General features: G+C 67.8%; 2 protein-coding genes across 5 annotated transcripts; both read left to right on the top strand.

The window, feature by feature from the left end:
• The first annotated feature begins 1,725 nt into the window (after nt 1-1,725).
• On the top strand, nt 1,726-13,781 carry GRK6 (G protein-coupled receptor kinase 6). 2 transcript variants are annotated; one of them, XM_059713012.1, is made up of 16 exons: nt 1,726-1,823; nt 3,036-3,131; nt 4,796-4,908; nt 5,228-5,305; nt 5,440-5,540; nt 5,962-6,054; nt 6,277-6,340; nt 6,828-6,968; nt 7,386-7,576; nt 7,988-8,025; nt 8,106-8,195; nt 8,817-9,025; nt 10,244-10,381; nt 10,540-10,677; nt 10,770-10,904; nt 12,654-13,781. In XM_059713012.1, exons 1-16 carry the CDS (start codon nt 1,772-1,774, stop codon nt 12,702-12,704), a joined length of 1,728 nt encoding a protein of 575 aa, XP_059568995.1. In that variant the 5' UTR covers nt 1,726-1,771; the 3' UTR covers nt 12,705-13,781. The 2 variants fall into 2 exon arrangements, with proteins under 2 accessions (XP_059568995.1, XP_059568996.1); XM_059713013.1 differs by lacking the exon at nt 12,654-13,781 and adding an exon at nt 12,025-12,647.
• A 554-nt stretch (nt 13,782-14,335) lies between these two features.
• Nucleotides 14,336-18,329, top strand: PRR7 (proline rich 7, synaptic). Of its 3 annotated transcripts, none has more exons than XM_059713014.1 (3): nt 14,336-14,393; nt 15,102-15,708; nt 17,644-18,329. In XM_059713014.1, exons 2-3 carry the CDS (start codon nt 15,354-15,356, stop codon nt 18,030-18,032), a joined length of 744 nt encoding a protein of 247 aa, XP_059568997.1. In that variant the 5' UTR covers nt 14,336-14,393; nt 15,102-15,353; the 3' UTR covers nt 18,033-18,329. The 3 variants fall into 3 exon arrangements, with proteins under 3 accessions (XP_059568997.1, XP_059568999.1, XP_059568998.1); XM_059713016.1 differs by lacking the exon at nt 14,336-14,393 and adding an exon at nt 14,610-14,704; XM_059713015.1 differs by lacking the exon at nt 14,336-14,393 and adding an exon at nt 14,859-14,988.
• Nucleotides 18,330-19,810: the final 1,481 nt, after the last annotated feature.

Genomic DNA, 19,810 nt, shown 5'->3' with positions numbered 1-19,810 from the left:
CCCAGCGAGGCCTGTGCTGTGCCTGCCCAGCCTGGCCTGGTGGGAGCCTTGGAGAACTAGAGCAGAGCCCCCCCCACCCTGCTGCTGGAGCCACTGGCTGGGTGCCCACCTGCTCTGGCCACCACTGCCGTGCTCGCAGTGCCACCTGCTGCCCTCACTGTGCCACAGCAAGGGCCCACGAGCCGTCGCTTCCCTGGCAAGGGCCATCTTCCCGCTGCCAGGCTGGCTGCAGGGCGGCCCCTCGGGGAGGTGTCACTGCCGGGACAAGCAGCCCAGGGTGCCAGGGCTGGGGGCGGTGGCCTGTTACCCCAGACCCTTGGATTGGAGACGCAGGTGGCTGAGAGCACGAGCGCTCGAGAGACAGGAGCTTTTCCTTCGCTCGCGGAGGTTTCTTTAGCAGGTGGCACAGGCTTGTGGGCCATGAAACGTGCACATACTCCTTGCTGCACGGAGCAGGCCTTCAGGGCTGTGCCGGGACCTTTAGGGCATAGTTCGTTCAGGTCTTTCGGTTCAACAGCCCGGAGCCGTTCTGCTCCATGCACATGCGGCTTTTTACTGCTCCCGGCTGCTCCCACAGGCCACTGCTACAGACCACTGACGTACCTACTTTTCAGTTTTGTAAAACCTCATAGGCACGAACACGCCCACAGACTTTCCTACCCGCTCCCCTTCTTGTTGCCCTTCTGCTGCCCTCTGCTCCTTCTTCTCCCCACCGCTATCAAATGCGCAGCTGGTTGCTTGGATTTAACCAAATAAAAACCTTGCGACACGGAGGCTGGCAGGCATTTTGTGGTTACGGGCTGGCCTGGGCCTTGCTGGAGCCACAGCACAGAACAGTGGAGCTGGGCCGGCCCGCGGCGGGGTGCAGAGGGGGGAAGGCGGCAGGGTCCCGGGAAGCCGCAGGCGAGGGGGGAGCCCTGGGGCCCGCGGGGAAGGGGTGGGAGGCGCTGGGGCTGGCTCAGCTCAGCGGGACGCGCCCAGCTGCACCTCTTCTTCCCACGGCTGCCTCATGGAGCGCAGGGCGCCAGGCTGCCGGGGCAGGGCTGGCCCTGCTGGGGGGCTCCCTCCCTTGCCCGGGCCGGGCACGTTCGGAGCCGGGCGGCGGCAGCGGGCGGCCGAGCAGAGCAGGGCACCAGCAGCCGGGGGGCGATCAGCCTTGGAAAGACCGTCCCCAACACTTCCGTACCGGGCTGCGGCCGGCCTGTGCAGCTCGGCACTCATTACAGCACACACGAGCGTGTGCACACGTGCCCTGCTAGCGGGAGGGGTGGAGCCAGGCTGACTCCACCCGCCCTAGTAACATACCCCGGGGCAGCGGGACTAGGAAAGGCACGGACGGCCACGGGCACGCCCGGCACCTGCCCTCCTGGGGCCGCTAATATAGGTGTGACCGGGGCTCGAGGCCCCGCCCCCTCGCACTCCCGCCCAATCACAGCCCAGCGCGATCAGAGTGACAGCCGCTCCTCCAAACTGGCGCCTGGGGGCGTGGCGCGGGCCCGCCCAATCCGCGCGAGCCCCGCGATGACGTTGACACGCAGGGCGGTCCCCCCTCGGCGGCGCCGCCGACCCTTCCCGAGCGGCCGGACCAATGGGAGCCCGGCGACGCGCCCGCGGCCCCGCCCCCCCGCCCGGCCTCGGCCCGGGGCCAATGGCGGCAGCGCGCGGCGGGGGCGGGGCGAGGGGGCGGGGCGGGCCAATGGGCGGGCGGCGCGGGAGGCGCGGGCATTGGCGGGCGGGGCCGGGCCGGGCCGGGCGCGCCGAGGCGGGGCCCATGGAGCTCGAGAACATCGTGGCCAACACCGTGCTGCTCAAGGCCCGCGAGGGTAGGTGGGGCCGGGCGGGCGGGCGGGCGGGCGGGCGCGCGTCCCCGGGCGGCAGGGGAGCGGCTTCTCCACCGGCCCCCGCCCCGCCCCGCCCCGCCCCGCCACAAGCATCCGCCAGCGCCGGGGCGGCCGCCGGCCCGGAGCCCCGCACCCGCCGCCCGCCGCCGCCGCCGCCGCCGCCCCTGCTCAGCGCTGGCGGCAGCCAGGGGGCGCGTCCCGCGCTCGGCCGGGGGGCGAGCGAGACCCCCGCCCCGCCCCGCCCCGCCCCGCCCCGCGCGGGGCTGCCGCCGGCAGAGGGGGGCTGCTCGCGGCCGGGTCTTGAGTCACTTCCTTCCTGGCTTGTACAATCGTGGCGTGGGCGGGGCCGGGCTGGGCTGCGCCCGCCACGTGCCGCCTCGTGCCTGGCAGGCGCAGGGCGGGCACCGCGGCCCCAGCGCTGCGCCCCGCACGAGCCCCCCGTGCAGTGCTGCGCCGCGCCGCGCCGCGCCCGGGCGGGCGGGCAGCAGGGCGGTCTGCGCGGGGCCGCGGTGACGTGGCAGGCGTCCGGCACCTCCGGCGCGGGGGCCGAGCTGGCGGCAGGCGGGTGCCGCTGGGCGCTCGCGTCCCGGCTTCCTGGTAGAGGCTGGCTGCCCGCGGGGAGGAGGGAGGAAGGAAGCGCGGAGCGAGAGGCTTGCCCGGGGCCGTGGTGAGTCAGCACGAGCTGAGCCGGGAGCAGGAGTTCCTGTCTCCCGCCGCCCCTGCCGCTGCCGCTCTCGAGGGCGCCTGGCTGCAGGAGACGCGCGGGGGCGGCGAGTTCTGCGGCTGGGGGCGCCTGTGGGTGGCAGGAGCAGAGGTGCCCCCAGGGCTGGGCGCTCGAGCGTCCTCTGCGGCCCTTGGCCCCCTCCCTGCGCCGGTCCCGGTCCCGGTCCCTGTCCCTGTCCCTGTGGCGGGGCGGGTGGGAGGCCTCGGTGCTGCTGGGGCTCCCGCTGGCAGGCGAGGCCTGCCTGTCCCTGCCCGGCACTGTCCATGTGCCCACATGGCGGGTCCTGGGGTCTCCTGCCAGCCAGAGACAGGTTGCAGGATGGGGTGCCGTGTCCTGCCGGCTCGTGGTGCCAAGCACCCCTGGCTGCCCGCGGGCTGGCGTGTGCGCACGGGCAGAGCAATGCCGCCTGCTGCCTTCGCCCTAGGTCTCAACCCGGGCAGCTGGTGACGCCCATGCTGCATCCCCTGCAGGTGGCGGTGGCAGCCGGAAGGGCAAGAGCAAGAAATGGCGCCAGATGCTGCAGTTTCCCCACATCGGCCTGTGCGAGGAGCTCCGGCAGACCCTCGGTGAGACGCGGCTCTGCCGGGTGCGCAGCGTGCTGGGCAGCCCCTGTTCTGCACACGCAGCGCCACGACCTGGCAGCGCCGTGTCTGCTGTCGCAGGAAGGTGGAAGGGCTCTGTCGTGCTGCGACACGGAGCACCTGGTGTGCAGCATCCTCACCAGCACCGGGGCTGGGGGCATAGGTGTGGGTTGGCTTCCAGGGAACCCCAGCATTGCTCCCCAGGGTCCCCTGGGCTGCGGAGCTCCCCCAGAGACATGCACGCCCTGCCAGGGCCCACGGGCAAAGAGGAGGCTCCAGATGCAGCTCGTTGCCCTGGGGTCCCTGCTCCTGCTCCAGGCCCTGCCTGTTCCCTGGCACCAGGCTGAGGCCACTTCTGACCATAGCTAAACTGCAGCAGAGCAGCTGAGCACCACGGTCAGCGCCAGGACCCTGGGGGATGCTTTGACGTGGGAGGCAGCTTGGGTTGTGCAGCCCTTGGTACGGTTGCTGCCTGGCAGTGCCGTGGGGATGCGTGGAACCGGGGCTGTGGGCGTCATGGGGCCCAGCATGCCCAGATCTTTCTGCTGAGCCTCCAGCCCCTTAGGATGCTGCCATTCCCTGCCTCCCTGAGCCGGTACCCCTGCAGACTCGAGCCCCCGTGCGGCCTGGCCCCTTCCCCCTCGACCTGAGCTCACTTCCTGGTAGGCAGGGAACGTGCTGCCTGCCTGTGGGGCATCTCCACACGCCCCAGCTGTGCCTCTGAACTCATGCATTGCTCAGGAAACCGCAGCTTCCTCAGGAGCTGCTGCTGCACGGGCGGGGGGTGCACCCAGCCCTGGCCTCTGTGGCAGAGCTGATTGCAGCAAGGCTGTCATGCCCCTGGCTCCACCCTCGGGGAGGGCTTTCCTGTGCAGGCAGCAGCCAGCGTTTGCCGTGACCCAGGGCAGGTGGAGACACCAGCGCGGTGGCTGCTGCGGCCGGGTCACGTGTCCACATCCTTGTAGGTCTGGCATGGTCTTGCCCCCCTCCCGCCCAGGAGGGGGTTGGTGTGCACTGGGGGGGGTGCCTAAATGGTCCCACAAATGCCCTAGGCTCAGCAGCGGCTCAGCAGAGCAGTGCAGGAAGCAGGCAGCCGTCCTGATAACCGTGGCTGGTGCTGTGATGAGGACATCCGTGGGGGTGGGGCCTGGGGGCTGGCAATGCAGGCACAGACTGGGTACGATGGGGGCAGTGCAGTGCTGACTCCCCGGCCTGTGCTTCTGGGGCGGCCAGGGCGGCATCGTGGCCTGCAGAGACCAGGCGCCAGTCCGGGCAGCCCCCTCCTCTGAGCGGGTGCGGAGTCCCCAGAGCAGTCTGTGGCCTGGGAAACCGCCCTTGCTGCAGGAGGCTGGATTTGCCCAGCCACCAGCTCTGGCCAGGCCCCAGGACTTTGCTGGACCCAAGGGCAGATCCCTTGCGGGCAAAGCGGGTTAACGTCTGCAGGGTGGGGTGCAGCCTGTGTGGGGAGGGAGCACGAGTCAGTTGGAGCACTGCACTCCGGGTGTTCCCGGCTCCCCGCCCTTGTTCTCTGCAAGCTGGTGAGCTGGGAGTCATAGTCTGTGCCCAGGCGAAGCCAGGACAGTTGCCCTGGGCCCTGTCTGTCTTGCGCAGCTCGTGTTGGGTCGGCTCTGACTCTCTCTCCTCTGCAGAGCGGGACTACCACAACCTGTGTGAGAAGCAGCCCATCGGGCGTGCACTGTTCCGGCATTTTTGCGAGACACGGCCCGAGCTGTCACGCTGTGTCAGGTTCCTGGATGCTGTGGTAAGAGCGGGGCTGGGGCTGGGGCTGAGGCCAGGGCCTGGGCCATCGGTACTGGCTCCACCTGCTGCTTGGGGCTGGGCTGGGCTGGGTTGGGAGGGCTGTGGCTGCTGTCCATCCTCCTTGCCATCTGCTGCAGCGTGTTCGGGGCAGGGGGGGCTGTGACCCACGGCTCCTGAAGCATGGGGCTGTGCCTAGTGAAGGGAGGTGCCAGAGCCCAGGGTGCAGGGCCAGAGCAACTCTGTGCTGTGATGCTGGGCTGGGGGGAGCGGTGTGGCTGCTGCCCTCCTGCAGGCATCTTGATCCCCTTCTGCCCTTACAGGCTGAGTACGAGGTGACGCCCGACGAGAAGCGCAGGGAGTGTGGGCAGCGCCTTATCGAGAGCTTCCTGAGCCCTGAGGTGAGCCAGTAGCACGGGGTGGGCTGGTCATGGACACCTGCATTGTTCTGTGCCCCCCAGCCTGGGATGTATGGGCCCGGGCAAGGTGCTGGGGCTCTGCTTCCCATGTCTGACTCGGCATCTCCTGCCCACAGAGCACAGATCATGTGGCCGAGATCCCCGCGCAGCTGGCGGGTGCATGCTGCAAGAGGCTGGAGCAGGAGTCCTCTAAGGAGCTCTTCAAGGAGTCCACCAGGTAAGCCAGTAGAGCTGGGCTGGGCTGGGCTGGCCTGGCAGGGGGGTGGGGGAGCTCCCCTGGGACAGGTGTGGCCAGCAATGTGGAGGAAGCTGGTGAGCTGGGCAGGCCTGCAGCGCCGCACCTGGCACAATTGGAGCTGTGGCAATGGGCAGAGTTGGGGCCGCGTGTGGCGAGGTGCTGCAGTGCAAGTCCAGGCACACGGCTGGGTTCTGCCAGCTGCCCAGGGCCATTTGCAACAGTCACGGGCGGGTGGTGGGTGCATATCTGAGATGCCCACCCAGCGCCCTACTCCTGTGGGACTTTGCTGTGGTGTGGGCTGGCCTGGGAGGAAGGGGCATATGGGGCTGCCTGGCTGGGTGGGCGCATGGGCACTGTCCCCAAGGCCAGTGCTGCAGTGCTGACCCCTGGCCCCCCCCAGGCTCATCCACGACTACCTGAGCGTGGCTCCCTTCGCCGACTACCTTGATAGCTTGTACTTCAGCCGCTTCCTGCAGTGGAAATGGATGGAAAGGTAACTTGGCTGCTCTGCTTCCCCCTCGGGGGCGCAGCTGTCCTGCCTTCCATCCTGGCCTCCGCCCCTGGGGCCCCGGATGTGCCAGTCTGTGCCGTGAGACAAGGGCTGCAGATGTCATGGCTTGGGCAGCCCACTGTGGTGGCTGGCCCAGAGGTGGCGGCAGTTGGGGCAGCTGTCGTACAGCTCCGGCTCAGTCCAGGCTCCTTCCTTCCCTTGCAGACAGCCCGTGACCAAAAACACCTTCCGGCAGTACCGCGTGCTGGGCAAGGGCGGCTTTGGTGAGGTGAGCGGTCGGCAGCACGTTGTTGGGGGGACAAGCTGAAACTGTCCTGCTGGGAACTGCCGCTCCCGTTGAGTTTGGGTCCAGTGTGCAGTGCCCGGCTGCCCTCCAGAACCGAGAGCCCCTCTGGCGATGGGGCAGGCACCCGCCGTGGCCTGGGGAGACCAGACCTTTGGGCCTTTGGCATATTCCCCATCCCCATGTGGGGAGAGGTTTGGGCTCGTACCTCAGCCTCTCCCACCAAGCTGGCAGGAAGGACCCTCTGCAGCTGTGGGGTGGGTGGTAGCTGGGACCAGAGTGGGGACTGGTTCTGCTGGCCCTTGGGACTTTGACTGTGCTGCCTTGCCAGGGCCCCGGGATGGAGTCTAGGCCTGGCTCTGCCACATGCAGGTTGGGGAGGGCATGGGGAAGGGGCAGTGACCACACCAGTGCTGCCTGTCCGCCCTCGTGCCACCAGCTGACCCTAGGCCTGTCTGCCCCATGCCCCCAGGTGTGCGCCTGCCAGGTACGGGCCACGGGGAAGATGTATGCCTGCAAAAAGCTGGAGAAGAAGCGCATCAAGAAGCGGAAGGGGGAAGCCATGGCCTTGAATGAGAAGCAGATCCTGGAGCGAGTGAACAGTAGGTTTGTAGTAAGTACCCGGGAGTGGCTCCCTCTGTGCCGCGGCAGCCCCTGCCCCCCTGGGCAGCCAGGAGCACTGCTGTCTCCCTGGCAGGCAGCAGTCTTCAGGCCTGGCTTCAGCTGGCAGAGGGGTGTGGGGGGGGTATTGGGGGTGCCACTCCTGCACCACCCTCTTCCTGGCTCCTGGCGGTGCCATGGCCAGTTTTGGGGGGTGGAACCTGCTGTCAGGCACCCGGGGCTGTGCAGGGGAGCGGCTCCTCTGCCCAGCACCTTCTAGCCAGGCCGAGCCTGGATGTTAGGAGCAGCTGGGATGCTCAGGCAGGTGCAGCTCTGCTCCAGGAGATGCTCCCACATCTGGTGCTGGGGTGGGGGCAGGTGCTGGGGGCTGCAGGCATTGGTGCCCTAACGGTCCTGGTGCTGTGCACAGGTGAGCCTGGCCTACGCCTACGAGACGAAGGATGCGTTGTGCTTGGTGCTTACACTCATGAATGGGGGTGACCTCAAGTTCCACATCTACCACATGGGTGAGGCTGGCTTCGCCGAGCCCCGTGCTGCCTTCTACGCTGCCGAGATCTGCTGTGGCCTGGCTGACCTGCACCATGAGCGCATCGTGTACCGGTGAGGGCCGGGTGTTCCCTCCACACCTGGGAACCTGGGGTTTGGGGGTGTCAGGAAGGGTCTGAGGGGGCCCTACTGCATGTGGTTCTAGCCAGCCCCGCTGGTCCTGCTTGCCCCATAGGCGTCGCGCTGGTTGCAGCAGGTAGAGCAGGAAGGGCTCGGTGTGGGAAGGAGAGGGCTGCAGCTGGGGGGCTGGCCGCTTCCCTGCCAAGAGTCCAAGCAGGGAGGCCCTCCCTGCCCCAGCTGTCACCAACACCGGGGCAGCCTTCCTGCAGTTCAGTGGGGCCACGTCCCTGCTCCCCGCGTGATACCAGGCTGCCATAGGTGGGAAGGCCCTGGCACCTCCCTGGGGCAGTCCCTGGTGCTGGACAGACAGGAGCCATTGCTAGCGCCATCCTCTTTCCTCTCCAGGGATCTGAAGCCAGAAAACATCCTGCTGGATGACCACGGTAAGACAGGGGTGCAGGGCAGCGGGGGCTTGTGCTGCTGCTGGACCCAGTTGGGCCCTGACACCATCATTCCCCCACAGGACACATCCGCATCTCAGATCTGGGCCTGGCAGTGCATGTGCCTGAAGGGCAGACGATCAAGGGTCGTGTGGGCACTGTGGGCTACATGGGTGAGTGCTGGCCACAGGCACAAGCTGCTGGGTCTGCTCTGCACGGCTGTGCAGCGTCTACTCCTACAACTGTGACCCCCCCCAGGGTTCCTTTCCCTCCGCACTGCTCTCCTGTTCAATGGGTCATCTTGGTGCAACCTGAGCCGGTGCTCACCCTGGAGCGTGGCAGGTGTGGAGCCCTGTCCCCGTAGTGGTGCCTGGATGCCAGCAGAGCCCTGGCTGGCACAGGCTTCGTGCCAGCCCTTCCCTGCCCTCTCCAGCACTGCACGTGCAGGAGCCCCCGGGGCTGCAGCGATGCTCTGCTTGTCTTTGCACAGCTGGGGCATCTCTTGCTCTCTTCTTCTGCCAGGACTGCGAGCGTTTCCTTGACGGCACCAGCCCGGCCCTCTCCCAGGGGTGCTCCAGGATGTGCCCAGGGCTGCTGGGCTGTGGCCTTTGGACTGTACTGCTCGGGCTGTGTGCTACAGAGCCTGCCAGCCCCCTCTTCCCCCCTGCCCTGCACTGCTGCCGGGAGGGGACTGGGGAGGGAGCCAAGTGGGAGTGAGCTCTTCCCTGGCCTGGCCTGGCGCCTGTGTGGGGAGGCTGCTGCTGCCCTCTCTCACTGTCCCGTGTCCCCCTCAGCTCCCGAAGTGGTGAAGAATGAGCACTACACGTTCAGCCCGGACTGGTGGGCTCTGGGCTGCCTCGTGTACGAGATGATCGAGGGGCAGTCACCCTTCCAGCAGCGCAAGAGGAAGATACGGCGGGAGGAGGTGGAGCGGCTGGTGAAGGAGGTGCCAGAGGAGTACTCGGAGAAGTTCTCACCCTGTGCCCGCTCCCTCTGCACCATGGTATGGTCCCCCCTGCCCCTGGGGTCGCTTTCCTGGTGCTGCAGCTGCCACTGCTGCAGTGTGTTCCTGGTGTGCAGCAACTGCCCCCGGGCACCCAAGAGCAAGCTGCAGAAGAGGGGACATCAGGGTGCATGGCCCCTGTGGCGGGCCAGTAGGGGGCGCTCCTGCGTTGAGCCGCCCACCTCCCTGCGCCCGACCCCCGTCCAGGCTCCGAGTGCCTCCCTGGGGTGCCTCCCGTCCGGCCGACCCCTTCCCTGGAGCACACCCGCTAGCCTGGGGGTCCCGCTGCCACCATCCAAGGCTCTGGACTCACTCCTGGCTCTGCGCACCTTGGAGAACGCAGGCCTGATCGTCCAATGGGTGCTAGACCCAATACCAGCACTTGGGGCACTTCCCCAAGTCAGGGGCTGATTAGGGAAGCCTCCCTTAGTCCACAGACCTAAGGGGCCTCCTTGGCATAATTTAGACCCACCCCTCAATAAGTCTCCCACACCGGTCACAAGGAGAACTTTATTGATTACAGGGGGTAGGGCAGAAACAGGGTACAAGGTAGAGCAGTGTCATAGAAATATTAGAGGAATATCAGAGGAATCCATAGAGCAAACCAGGGTGGCTGAGGTAGCCGTTTAAACACGCATCTGAGTTACTGAAGCTAAATATCTAATCGGATCTCTAGTATCTTACTCACTTGCATCGTCCAGAGGTAGTTGTTGTTTCCTCTGGAGGCAGGGCACTCTTGGAGCATGCGGTGATGAGGAGAGAGCCAGGCTCAGATTCACCTGGATGACCGCATGGCTAATGGCTCCACTTCTTCTTGGACCAAGCCCTTAAATAACCTCTCTGACCTCAGCAGCCCGGTCTGATCGAAGCTGCCAATACTGGCCACAAGCCGACCAATCTCCCCCGCATCCCTGGCTACCTGGGCCCGTGCAGGGCCGGGCCTTTCCCCCCTGCCCAGGTGACCAGAGCATCCGCCTCCCAGGCGCCAGGCTTTTGTCATGTAGACCAGGTGGGAGATCCCCGCCCTGAGGGATTCAACACCCGCCTCTCGGGCTGGTGGAGACAGATCTCTGGAGAGGGGCACCGATGGTGGCATTTCTGCCACAGCCCCTCCCTGGGCGGGAGCTGGGAGCTGCGCTCAGTGGTGGGCAGGCACTGCCTTCCCTGCATGGTGCCAGGAGCCCCAAGCCCAGGTCTGATCCCACTGTGCTATGGCAGCTCCTGTGCAAGGATCCACTGGAGCGGCTGGGCTGCCGTGGCGACGGAGCGCAGGAGGTGAAGGAGCATCCTCTCTTCAGGCACCTTAACTTCAAGCGGCTGGAGGCGGGCATGCTGGAGCCTCCATTCAAGCCAGACGTGAGTGTCACCCAGGCAGTGTGGGGGGGGCCTGAGGGGGCAGGGACCCTGGCAACTTGACTGGGGGGACCTGACCTCCACGCCTTCCCAGGTCCCTTCCCCTAGCTCCAAGTGTTGCTCTGGCCTGACGCTAACCCTGGGCCCATGCTCCCCCACAGCCCCAGGCCATCTACTGCAAGGATGTGCTGGACATCGAGCAGTTTTCCACGGTGAAGGGAGTGGAGCTGGAGCCCATAGACAACGACTTCTACCAGAAGTTTGCCACAGGCAGCGTACCCATCCCCTGGCAGAACGAGGTAGGGATGGGGGCGCTGCAGCTGCTGGCAGGGCCAGCTCCTTGCTGTGCGGCAGGTGTGGGTGCTGCTCAGCTGCCACCTCTTTCCCCTAGATGGTCGACACAGAGTGTTTCCAGGAGCTAAATGTCTTCAACGCAGATGGCTCAGTGCCCCCCGACCTGGACTGGAAGGGGCAGCCATCCCCGCAGCCCAAGAAGGGCCTGCTCCAGCGTCTCTTTAGCAGACAGGTAGTACTTGAATGCTTGCAGGGTGGGGGTCAGATGCCAGGGGGTGCCAGCGAAGCGGTGTAAAGCCCCGGTCACACAACTGCAGGTGGAGGGCTTGGCCCCTGGACAGCCCCCTTGGGGGGCAGGCATCTGTAGGGCCCGTCAGGGCTGGAGGGATGGGCCCCTGCAGGCTGCCTTGCTAGGGCTGGGTGCCAGGTGCTGGGCCTTGTGCCTGGGGAATGAAAGGTTGCAGGCGGTGGAGCCCCCTTGCTTCTCTGCTCCTGCCTCCCTGGGTCCTTGCTCCAGCTGCAGCGTGGAGCTTCCCTGGTTCCTGCTGGCACTGCCCTGGGTGCACTGGGCAGGCCCCTCTCCTCATCTGCAGAGGAAAGGCCATAGGGACCTCTGAGCCTAGAGACTCACAGGCCTGGTCCTGCACTGTGAGGATCCCCCTCCCTTGCACCACCAGTCACTTCGTTTCCAGACAGCCGCCTCCCACCAGGAGAGTTGCAGCCAGGCTTCCCGCTGGCTCAGCTGCTCCCCAGGCTCTGCACAGGACTCAGGACCTTGGCTCCCTGCGAGGGGCAGGGTCCTCAGGCTCCAAAGGACAGGCTGGCCCACCTCCTGCGTTGGCCTCTTTGTGCTGGGGGGTGCTGGGAGAGGCAGGCGGGAAGAGTCAGTCCTTGCAGGCCAAGGAGATGCCTGCAGTCCCAGGGCTGGCACTGGCAGTGCAGTGTGACTGGTGCCAGGCAAGGGCAGGTGGGCACAGAGGGGACAGAGATGGGTAGGACCCAAGTCGGGGAAAGACCTGGGAGCAGGGGTGTGGGGTGGCAGAGAGCAGGCCTGGAAGCTGGGTGGGGTGGGGTGGGGTGTGGTGGAGGTGCTGGGGGTTGGAGCTAGCTAGCTAGCTAGCTAGCTTGGCAGGGTGGGAGGCAGCCCCCTGCGTGGGCAATGTCAGCTGCTCAGGGCACTGACGGGCAGCCCTGAGACCCCACAGCCAGGCCTGGAGCAGGGCCAGGGGCTCCTGGGGGCAGACGGATGCCTCAGGCTGTTGTCCGCTTGTGCCAGCTCAGAGCAGCCTGGGTCGGAGCCCTGCTCAGGCGCCTCCATGGGCTGTGGTGACGCGCCCGTTCTGTCGTTCCAGAGGTGAGCAGTATCTCGGCTGCTCCGCTCAGGGAAATGCCCGGTGGCCTAGACTCACCTGCGACATGGCGAGACCGGGGAAGAGGAGCCTTGTCCTTTGTTCCCTTTCTGCCCCCGCCAAGCAGATGCCGCTTGTGTGTCTTTAATTGCCCCTTGAGCCACTAATCCCCGCACCCTGCGCTCGCTGCCTCGCTGGGCTGGGGACTCTGCTGCCCACCCTCTGAGCCAGTTGCCCTGCCCTGGGACACCCGTGCAGGACACCTTCGTGGCCCCGTGCCCTGCAGAGGGGAAGCAGGCAGGGCTTATAAGCTGTGAAAGGCTCAGTGATCACCTGTGCTCTTATTCCCCAGGTGAGACGGGGCTGGCAGCTGCCCACAGGCTCTCAGTCCCAGGGCCAGGCCCATGCTCTGTTCCTGCAACAGACCCCGGCTGCCGCCCTGCTCCTCTCTGGAGCACAGCACGGGTGGCCTGGAGCGGGGCACAGCGGGGCACCAGGTGCCTGGAGCTGCAGCCTCACTGCTGTCCTAGCTGCCCCTCCCCTGCTGTGTGGGCTCTGTGTTGTGTGACCGTGCTCACCCTCTGCTTGCTGTGCTCCTCTCTCCCTCCCCCCTCCACTGCCCCTGCCTTCAGGCCTGCTGTGGGAACTGCAGCGACAGCGAGGAAGAGCCCACCCGGCTGTAGGGCCGCCTGTTCGCCGGCCTCGGGACCCTCTGGCGCCGGCGGTGCTGTGGGCTGAGCTGCCCGGGGGAGCTGCTGCCCTGCCTGGGGTGTTCGCAGTTTGCACACTGGCTGCAGATGCAGCTGCGGGCAGCGCCATGCTCCCTGCCTGGGGTTCCTAGACCCAGGGCCTCCATGCAGCGGCCAGCGCGTCGTGGGACATGGCTGCCTCATGGCTGCAGCGTGGAGGGCTCATGCTGTGGCTGCTTCCCCCCGCTGTTGGGGCACTCGGAGGCCTTGCAGGAGCTGGCCAGGAACGTGGTCCAGAGGCGCTGGCAGCTTAACCATGTCAGCAGCTGTCTGTGTGTGTTGAGCCTGCCCCGTTCTGAACTTTCCCCGTGGGCTGCAGGTGTTGCTGCACCTGCTCTGCCCGGGAGCCTCACTGTGCTGGCTCTGCCTGCTGCTGCTGGTGCCTGGATGCATCAGGGTGTTGCCTTGGGCCTGTGAGTTGCAGCCTGGGGCCCCCATGGAGCAATGCAGCAGTGCCCCAGCGGGCACGGGCATCTCTGTGCACATTCACCCCCAGGCCTCAGGTCTGGGAAGCTGCTATGCCAAAGCATTTGCCAATAGAGCTGGGCACTTCGATGCCATGGTCATCCCTTGCCCCAGCCCAGAAGCTGCAATCATCCCTTGCCCCAGCCCAGAAGCTGCAATGGATGCTGCTGTGCTGTGGCAGGTGCAGGCATGGGGCTGCTCCAGCCTGGGCTGGCAGAGGACTGGGCCCAGGGCAGTGTGTCACCCCAGGGATGTGGTGGGAAGTGCCAGTGCCTGGGCAGCGGCTGCAAGCTGAGCTTGCTGCCTGTGCTGGCCTGAGGAACTTGCTGCTGCCAAAGGCTAGCTGTGCCAAAGGCTTCTCTGGCAGCTGCTGCTGTCTCTGGGTCCTTGGCTGCCCTCATGCCTTGGGGCACAGGGCCCTGCGGACCTGCTCGCCCCTTCCATGGATGCCTGTCCTGCCCGTGGCACGTGCTGCCCGGCCTGGCCCTGGGCGTCCTGCGCTTGCCTTGCACTGATGTTGGACTATTTAAATGTTTTTTACCCTCAGCTCCGAGTGTCTCTGCTGTGTCCAAGCTGGTCACCCCCTCGCCCCCCCTCACCCCGTGCACCTTGCTCCCTTGGCTGGCACCAGCCTAGTGCGGGCAGGCGTTTGGGCTCCCCTCCCTGCTGCCCCTGCGCCGCCCCGCGGGGCTCCTGCAGCCACGAGGCGGGGCAGCACCACGGTCGCTGCGGGGCTCCGGCCCCGGGGCGCAGACCTGGCCCCAGGGCGGCATCGCGGGGCGGGGGCCGCGTCCAGCCCGGAGCCGTGGGCGCGGGAAGGCCCGGCATTGGCCGCGGTCCCGCTGCGGGAGCCGGCGCCGGGGTCCCCCGCCGCCCGGGACCCGGAGCGGTGGCCGGCAGCGGTGCGGGGCCCTGCCACGGAGCCGGCACGTCGGGGCAGGCGCGGGGCCCTGGCGTCGGGGCTGCGACTCGCGTCCGGCCCCGGCCCCGGCCCCGGCCCCGGCCCCGGGATGCTGCGGGCTGTTGCCGAGGAAACGGCTCTTCCTCCCGCCCACCATGTGCTGCCGCCGCCCCCTCCCGTCGGCTGCGGGCCCAGCGGCTGCCCAGCCCGGCCCCGGCCCCGGCCCCGGCCCCGGCCCCGGCCGCCCAGCGCGGGAGGTGAGCGCGGCGCGGCGCGAGGCGGGTCGGGGCCGCCGGCCCCTGCTGCAGCCCCGCGGAGCCCGACCCCGGCGCGGCCCCTGCAAGGCCGGATCGGGCCCGGGGGGAGGGGGGCGGACGCGGGTCCCTCCCGCGGCCCCGATCCGGCTCCACCTGCCGCGCGGGGCGGGGCGGTGCGGGGCGGCGCGGCGCGGGCCGAGGCGGGCGGGGCGAGGCGGGGCGGGCGGGGACGCGCCGCCGCGAGACAAAGGCGGCGGCAGCGGCTCCGCGCCCGCGGCGACCCCGGCCCCGGCCCCGATCCCGGCCCCGCGGTAACGCGCCGCGCGCTCGGGGGGGGCGCGCGGGACCCGGGAGCGGGGGGCGCGCTCCCGCGAGGCCGCGCCGGGGCTGTGCGCGCCGCCGGCAGGCGGGGGAGGGGGGCGCGCGCACGTGTCGGGGCGGGTTCGGGCCGCGCGCACCCGCCCGCGCCATCGCCCCGCCCGGCTGGTCCCCCGCGCGCGCCCGGCGTCCGGGGCAGCGGGGCTGGAGCGACCCCCGCCCCCGCCGGCTGCAGGAGCCCGGCCCGGCCCGGCCCGGTCCGCGCGGGCCCAGGCGGGTGCGGGCGCGGGCGCGGGCGCGGGCGGGGTGCCGCGGACGGGCCGAGGCAGGACCGGGCCCGGCGTTGCCATGGGGACGTGCGCGCCCCCCTCACGCCTCTGTCTGTTGCAGGAGCAGCCGGTGCCGCCGGTGCCATGGGCAGGGGCTGGGCCGGGGCCCCCCGCGCTGGACGGCGCCGGCACCGGCCCCCCCCTCGCCGCGCCTCCCCCTCCCGCTCCCGCTCCCGGTGCTGCCAGCCAGCGGGCGCCATGGCAACGGCTGCCGGCAGCGCGGGGGGGGCCCCGTGAGCGCGCGGGGGCGGCACGGCGCGCGGGCCCGCGGCCGGCACCGGGCAGCGCGGAGGAGGAGCCCGCGCCCGCCACCATGGTGATGTCCCAGGGCACCTACACCTTCCTCACCTGCTTCGCCGGCTTCTGGCTCATCTGGGGCCTCATCGTGCTGCTCTGCTGCTTCTGCAGCTACCTGCGGCGGCGCCTGCGGCGGCGGCAGGAGGCCCGGCTGCGGGAGCAGAGCCTGCGCGCGCTGGAGCTGGAGCCCCTGCACTACGAGGGCTACGCGGGCAGCCCCCCCGGCCTGCCCGCGCCCCACCGCCTCCGCCTCGAGCCGCACCCGCCGCACGCGCACCCGCACCCCCACGCGCACCCGCACCCCCACGCGCACCCGCACCCCCACGCGCACCCGCACCTGCCGCCCCCGCGGCCCTGGAGCTACCGGCACGGTAAGGACGAGCGCCGGCCTGGCGGTGCGGGGGGAGCCGCTGTCCGGGGGCCGGCCCGGGCTGGCTTCCTCTGGCAGCGGCTGCAGGAGGGAGGCAGGCGAGTATCAGCCGGGCCCTCCTGCCCCGGGGGGCTATAGAGGGAGAGCTCTGAGCCGGGTGGAGCTGGAGCTGGAGCTGGAGCTGGAGCGTCGCCAGCAGATCCAGGGCAGAGATTCGTCCCTCTGTTCGGCACTGGGGAGGCCACATCTGGAGTGCTGTGTCCAGCTGTGCACCCCACTGCAGGGAGGATGTGGACACGTTGGAGACAGTCTAGTGAAGGGCAACAAACGTGGTGAGAGGGCTGGGGACAGGACTGGTGAGGAGAGGCTGAGAGGACTGGGCTGACTGAGTCTGGAGAAGAGAAGGGGGGGGGTGACAGCAGCCTTCACCTCCCGGAGGGGGGGGGGGGGGGCAAGGGGGACGGAGCTGGGCTGGTCTCAGTGGGGGCAGATGGCAGGACAAGGAGCAATGGGCTCAAGCTGCAGCAAGGCAAGCTGAGGTTGGATACTGGGAGAAACTTTCTCAGGAGGAGGGTGGTGAAGCACTGGAACAGGCTACCCAGAGAGGTTGTGTAGCCTCCATCCTTGGCAGTATTTAAGAGGCAGCTGGACAAAGCCTTGGCTGGGATGATGTGGCTGGGGCTGGTCCTGCTTGGAGCAGGGCACTGGACCAGATGTGACTCCTGAGCTCCCTTCCAGCCCCCATCCTCTGTCATTCAATGATAAGAGCATCAGAGCTGCCTTTGATCGGGTCAGACCCAGGTCCGTCTTGCCCAGTTTCCCATGTCACACGGGGGCAGAGAGTGGAGGCTGGAGGGGGGTGACGGGGTCTGAGCAGAGTTCCTCTGTTCCTCTCTCACTTGCAGCCTCCAGCATGGAGGGCCCAGGCAGGTCTGTTGCAGAGGCCGTGCCCCTCGCTCCCCTGCACCGTGGCTGCGCCCCTTTCCTCCAAGCACGTGTCCAAGGCCTTTGCAGATCTGGCTGCCCTCTCAGCTCCCACCCCATCTGGTGGCAGCGGTTTCAACTTTGAATGACAGGCTGGTGCCAAAGAACTGCCTGGCGGTAGTTTTAAGGTTACTGCCCACTGGTTTGATGCTGTGACCCCTCGCTTGTGTGTTGAGCGAGAGTCACTAGCAAATCCCTGGTGACTTCCTCTTCACTACTTAGTATTTCGTAAGCCCTTCTTGCACCCCCTCTCAAGTGGCTCCTTTCCATAGTGTCCAAGCCTAGTCTCATCATCTCTCCTCATGTGAAAGCCCCTTTGTGCCACCAGTCATCCGTGTTGCCATTCTCCAGGCCCTTCCCTGAGCAATCCACCCTCTATCCAGTCCCCTTCCTGGCACCACCCCCAGCTTCAGGGGTGCCGGAGGGAACCTCTCCACCGTTCTGCTCAACAGCCATTACAGACCTATGGACACGAATGTCTCCATCCCTTCTGGCTCGGCTGGGCTCTGCCTCCACCCTGTCCTGCAGTAGTGTGTCCCACGCGTTAACAGGGCCTCGTGTTCTGGGCCCTGGAGAACAGCAGGTCCCTGTTTGTGTTGCTCTCTCCGTCCTGCTGGTCTAGACCTCTGCCCTGGCCGCCCTCACCTCCTTCCCGCACAGCAAAGCTGGAGCTGGTGCAGTCCCTCCGGAGCAGGCAGCTGCCCCTGCCCCGACAGCTGTGGCTGCCTTTCCCTGCACCTTCTCCAGCACTGCTGAGACATGAAGCACTGCTCACAGGGCCTGGGCGGGCCAGGGTGGCAATGGGGCTGCACCGTGTGCTTGGGTGGGTGCAGGGACGGGGTCGTGCATGGTGTGTGTGTACTGGGCAGGGGCGAGGGGCCAGGTAGGGACCCTGGGGCTGGGGGCACGGCCCCTGCAGGTCGCTGAGCACCGCCTGCCACTTGCCTTGCAGAGTCGGACCTGTCCAAGCCGCCGTGCTACGAGGAGGCGCTGCTGATGGCAGAGCCGCCACCGCCCTACAGCGAGGTGCTGATGGACACGCGGGGGCTGTACCGCAAGATCAATGCTCCCTTCCTGAGCCACGAGCGCCCCGAGAAGCAGGAGCAGCTGCCCAGCTACAAGCCCCTCTTCCTGGACCCGAGCTACGGCTCCTCCCTGCACCTGCCCAGCGGCGCCGGCCAGGGCCACACCTGCCCCGAGCTCTACCTGGCGGCGGAGCACTCCCAGCGCATGTTCCCCAGCTGGACGGACTCCGAGCTCAGCAGCAGGGACACATATGAGCCGGGGCCCTGGCACCTCCCTGTCTCGATGCCCTTGTTTGGCAGGACTACGGCGGTGTAGAGCGCGCTGCCCAGGCCAGCATCAGCATGGGACTGAGACCAGGACTGTGGCCGCTGTGCCCCACTGTCACCCTCCACCGGGCTGCTCCCCACGGCTGCCGGGGGCTCCTCAGGACCAGCGCGACCCCTCGCCCCCCCCGACCTCTGCCTGCCACGGCCAGGGCGCGAGGGGCTGGCTCCCCTCTCGCCCACGGCGCCTGCCGGCCTCCCGGGGCTGCAGGGGCTCCGTGCTGCACCCCGGCGCAGCCGTTTCTTATCTTGTTTGTTACAGTTTGAGAATAAAAGTTTGTGGAACCAGCTCACTGCGGCCGCGCTGGGGGCCGGGGCGGGGGATGGCCCTGGCTTTGCCTCGGGGGGCGGCGGGACCACAACCAGGCTCCCCAGGGGAGCAGCGGGGGCTCGGGGCAGGCTGGGCGGTTGGCCCTGCTCCAAGTGGGGCAGTGCTGGCCCAGGGGGCGTGTGTGGATGCGGGGGGGGGGCCCGCGGGCACGACCCACTTGGATGCTCCAGCAGCTTCAGCCATGGCCCCTCCCCAGCGACAGAAGGGAGCACGCAGCTGGGGGCTGGGGCTGGTGCTGCCATGGCCAGAGCCAGCCTGGCATGCCTCAGCTGGGTCACACATCCCCTGGGCCCAGCCTACATTACACCCGCCTCAGCACCCGCTCAGCCCTGTGCGCCCTGGGCATGCCTCTGCCACCTTGGCCCGCCCTGGGTGCCCCGGTTAGGCCCATGCGGCCTTGTCCTGGCCTTGCACATGGGGCTTGGGCCCTGTGCTGCCCTGCATGCCTGGATGGGACCCTGTATGCAGGAACGGGTCCCATGTGGCCATCGGCAGGCTTTGTGTGCCCAGAGGGGCCCCAGGCAGCCTCAGTCCAGCTGCATGCTCTGGGATCAGGCCCTGCCCTCCCACCACAGGCCCTGCATGCCTGGATCTGGTCCATGCCACCCCTGCGTGCCCAGTCAGACTTAGGCTACCTCAGTCCTGCCTCTCACATGGGCCCTACAAAGCCTGGGTCAGGCCCCGTGCCCAGGATGGGGGGGAGCAGGGGGCATGCAGCCATCGCCTGGCTTTGCTTGCCCAGACCCTGCCCATGCCCGCCCCTGCAGGCCCTGCACTGCTTCCACCCAGCCCCACACGCTGGGATTGGAGCTGTGCTGTGCCAGCCCCCAAGCCCCCCACACCCAGCCCCTCCCCGCCATGCACCCCATGACCCTTCAGCCTGCCCTTGCACCCTGGGCTCAGGTCCTGCACTGCCCCTGCCAGTTGGCAAAGACTTGGCACCGTCATAACAGGCTCTGACCCTTTAACTGATTGGGACACTATGGCTGGGGTCAGTCTGCTTGTCTTTGTCAGGGACTTGGCAGTGCCCATCGCTGTGCTCAATAAATGCACCCGTCAGAATACAGCCGGGTCTTGCCCAAGCAGGCACGACATCAGGGCCAGCGGGAACCCAGCCTCCCACCACATGCCACGCCTGGGGAGGCCACATTGTACCTCCCGTGCATGGCCCGGGCGCCCGTGGAAGCCTTGCAGCCTGATGCCCCAGTGCTGGTGCAGGGGCCAGGCCTGGAGCCACTGAAATGGCTACAACACTTCAGGCTGGGAAGAAGGCTGGTCCAGGCAGGGTTTTTTGCGGTGGGTTGGGGAGTGGACCTGGCCAAGGGCCTCCATGTAGAGCTGTACACAGGCGTGGGTGATCCGGGTGGCCGTCCAGGGCCTGCCAGAAAAGCGGCCTGAACATGGTAATTTTAAAATTATTATTATCATTGTCTGTGGCA

Source organism: Alligator mississippiensis, chromosome 9, assembly GCF_030867095.1.
Source record: "Alligator mississippiensis isolate rAllMis1 chromosome 9, rAllMis1, whole genome shotgun sequence".
In the NCBI taxonomy this organism is placed as follows: domain Eukaryota; kingdom Metazoa; phylum Chordata; order Crocodylia; family Alligatoridae; genus Alligator; species Alligator mississippiensis.
This window is presented reverse-complemented; position numbering and strand designations above follow the sequence as displayed.